The sequence below is a fragment of the Formica exsecta genome, unplaced genomic scaffold (genome assembly GCF_003651465.1).
Source record: "Formica exsecta isolate Colony F162 unplaced genomic scaffold, ASM365146v1 scaffold3, whole genome shotgun sequence".
Classification (NCBI taxonomy): domain Eukaryota; kingdom Metazoa; phylum Arthropoda; class Insecta; order Hymenoptera; family Formicidae; genus Formica; species Formica exsecta.
In genome coordinates, this window is record NW_021850256.1 from 840,315 (window position 1) to 844,090 (window position 3,776).

At 47.1% G+C, this 3,776-nt stretch overlaps 1 protein-coding gene across 1 annotated transcript in view; it reads left to right on the forward strand.

Annotated features, from left to right (window-relative positions):
- Nucleotides 1-6: 6 nt before the first annotated feature.
- The window catches only part of LOC115237577 (RNA-binding protein MEX3B), a 34,940-nt gene continuing 31,170 nt past the window's right edge, over nucleotides 7-3,776 (forward strand). Inside the window, exon 1 of the mRNA XM_029810712.1 lies at nucleotides 7-988. Coding sequence (XP_029666572.1) covers nucleotides 694-988 — 295 coding nt within the window. The 5' untranslated portion in view covers nucleotides 7-693. The remainder of the gene's footprint in view (nucleotides 989-3,776) is intronic.

Below are 3,776 nucleotides of genomic sequence, written 5' to 3' on the forward strand. Positions count from 1 at the left end.
GCGGTTATACGGGGACGCTCTTGGAACAGACGAACTGTACGCGTACGATAGAGAGACAGAGCAGTGGGGATATCGAGAAGGCCATATTAGTCGCCGGTTCGCGGGTTACGTACGAGAAGACACTACAACCACACGACCGGCGTGTGTTCCGGCGCGAGAAGGAACGAGTAACTCATTACTCCTACACCGCGTCATCGTCGCGAATCAACATTCACGAGAGAAGATCGGTGAATACGCTACGAGCGGAAGAGGTAACACGATCGTCGAAATCAAACCGACGACGAATTATTACCACCACCCGGTGCGGTGTCGTTCGAATCTCCGTTTTTTTTTTTTTTTAAACGTGTATACGTAATCGTCGAACGTGAATTACGTTGTCGCCGTGTCACGACATTCGCAGCTATATTCATCGTACCGGTGGAAGTTGCCTCATTCTTCGTCGCCGTGTCGCCGCATACGTACCACGATCCTTGTTCCCTCGATCGTCGCCACCGAAAAGGTACGAACCGTTCCGCCTCGTTTGTTCGATAAAGAAGAGACGACGGAGGAGAGGTGAGATCGACGACAGCTTTATACGCGGTGAACAGCAGCGTGGGACTCTAGTGCGACGAGTTATTCGACGAACCATCGTTCAACCTCGTCTCGACCGGTGTTACACGAAGATACGAGAAATTACACATAGAATAGAGCAAAATGCCGACGAGTTTGTTCAGCGAGATGGACCGCGGCTCGAACGCCGGCGGCGCCGGAGCCTCCTTCGAGGATCAGCGCGCCTTTCAGCTCGCCTTCGAGCTGTCGATGCTCGGTCTGGAGGGTTCATCCGGATGCCCCGGCGCCGGTACCGGCAACGGCACTACCAACGATCCCGATCCGCTGCAGACCACGCCGGCGGTCTTCGAGGAGGCGCGTTCCAAGAAGAGCCAGAACATGACCGAGTGCGTGCCGGTGCCCAGCAGCGAACACGTGGCAGAGATCGTCGGCCGACAAGGTAAGTTTGTTTGTTGCCTTCTAAATTTTATACATCTCCTACTTTCTCGATCATCGCGTCTCTTTATCTCATATTGTTTATCGAGAGAATTGTTTTTACATCTCTTAGCTCGTTCAATTGTGTACAACAAATATTAAAAACTCTGAGAAGAATAGAAACGCTTTTGGTATATAATAGCAAAATAAGTGAAATCGCGCTCACGAGTATCGTTCGAGAATATATAAATATCGTATTTTTATCGTCTTTTTAATCTTTAACACGCATAGATAAACGTGCGGTGAGCAGCGAACGTGCCTTTGTCGTCGCCGCTGGGACAGGCGTCAGTCCCCCGGTGCTTTTCTGAAACCGCGTCGCGATGCCAAATAGCGTCGCGTTGTTTCTCTTTCTCTCTCTCTCTCTCTCTCTCTCTCCCCCGCTTTTACACGTCCCCGTTGATTGGCCGGTTGGCGGAGTCGCGCGCGAGTATAACGTCACTGACAGTTCATTGGCACGGCTGTAAACGCGAACGCACGCCGCGGGAAACTTGATACCGGGCGCGATGGAGCAATTAAAGCAATTTACATTCGAATTTTGTTTCGCGCGCGCGCGCGACGTAAACGAAGGCGCGAGAGGGGAAGAGAGGGAGAATCTTCCCCCTCCCTTTTCAAACCTGTCGTAGGTCGCGGTCGTTATGGCTTCCTGATTCTTTTTTTTTTTTTTTCCGTCCGTGTTTCTCTCTTATCTGTCTCAACAGCAGCGGCATCTTGGAAAAGTGTTTACGATTCCATCGTACGATGCGACACACGATACAAACGCGCGCGCGGTTCATAAATAAAGACGCGTTATGTTCTGCATTGCATGCCCGAGACCGATGACTCTCTCCCGTTCCCAACCTTAAAGACTGGTCATCGTTCTACGAAAAGGCAATTCGTCTCGCCGCATCTTTATCCGACGATACCGTATCCCGCGTTTTTGTTTCGCCATGTAACTTTCCGAGTAAGATGCCCGAAATATGTAATTGTCTTTTGTAACATTTAGATATGACTTTAGATAAGCGAAAGTACGATCATTAGGGATGATATTATTATTAAGTAACTTTACGTCACTTTTTTTCGTTTCAGTGGCATATTACATTATTACCTAAATTTCTCGTGAACCGAGCACTTTGGATCTTCGATACGGTTATCGTCGGCCATTTGTTTCGAAACGTCATTAGCTTTGTAATGTTTATCGCTTATCGTGTTTACACAATGTAGTCAAAGTTAGACGTATCGTAAATAATTAGTAAATATACCGCAAAACAGCAGGGGTTTTTCACTGATGGGAAAATATATATTCTTATCAATCTTTCTAATCGCACAGCGGGCAAGGATAAGAATCGCTGCATTTATTAAACAATGGTTTCCAATGTAACATTGCCAAACAATGTATTGTCACGTCACAGCGTTCGTGTGCGTTTCGATCGTGTCTCGCGGAATATGTTTAGAAATTCAAATAACGGCGCGGCACGTGGCCTTGCCATTTAAATTTTAATGTCTGTCAACGGCAATTGTGCGCCGCTGAATAATCGGCGGCGATCAATATCGTTCAGAGAGAGAATTCTCGAACGTTATATGCATTCATGCATATATCTACGCGAGACTCGAAATTCGCAGATCGCACGAAGAGATCCGCAAAGAGGTGCGAAATATCGATCGTCGAATTGGCGCCGAAACGCACGCCGGTGGTAATCGGAGAGCCGTGCATCTCCCCCTTGCATCTCCCCCTTGCACGATGAAGAAGGAAGGAGGGAAAACTCAGGAAGGAAGCCGTACGGCTTCGCGGTCGTCGTCACGACCGCAGCTGCTAATACTGACCGCGGCGATATAACATTAGGTTCCGAGCACTTAGAACGATGTCGGGCCGCGGTTACTCGCGTTTGAAATTCCGCACCTCGTCTCGAGTACGTGCTCATTCTCCCTTCCGTTTGGCTTTCGCGCGTGCTTTTTAATCGACTCGTATCTCGTCGTATGAGAACCGCAACACGACGGTAAACGTGGTCATTCATTACGAAAGCAATACTTCTAACTTTGTCGACATATTAATTTGATATTAATTTGATTCGTATTTAAATTACAAACGTAATGCATGACATGCATTTTTGTCTCGATATGAAATTTCAAACATATCTGTGTCGATCATTTTTACACGCTGTAATCGCGTCGTGTGTCTGATACGACGATTGATTGGCATTAGTGCGTTTGATTATATAAAAATACGTAATATATATTCTCTTGAAGAATTTATTAAATTCTTTTGTGAGAAAATTTAATATATACAGATACTTTCACGTCTAAATATACTAGGAATATCACGGTATTTGTGCATACCCTGGCCTGGTTTCTCTATTACGAGATGCATTGTGTCTCGTAGATAGAGCTACGATTAGCTTTTCGACCAGCCGCCCGCCACGAAACCAGTTTGACATGCCTGGCATGAATCATTGCCGTTGTAATGCGAGAGCTCTCGTCGTACTCGTTTGGCCCGCCGATTCTATTCTACGACGATTTTCTCTCGTTCGTTGCCATCGCGCGAGATCGCGATTTTCTGCGGAACGTAATAGTGTCGATTCACAATGATGACTTCTAATGAGTTTGATACACCGTTCCATTATGAGGATGTGGCTATTTGTTGAGCATTTTCGCTCGCCTCTCGTACCTCTCTCGTCGCCTCTTGCTCTCTCTTCCTCTCTTCTCCTTCTCCTTCTCCTTCTCTCTACTCTCTACCCTTCTCCTCGTTCTCGTGTTATCTCTCTCGGCTTCTCTTTCCC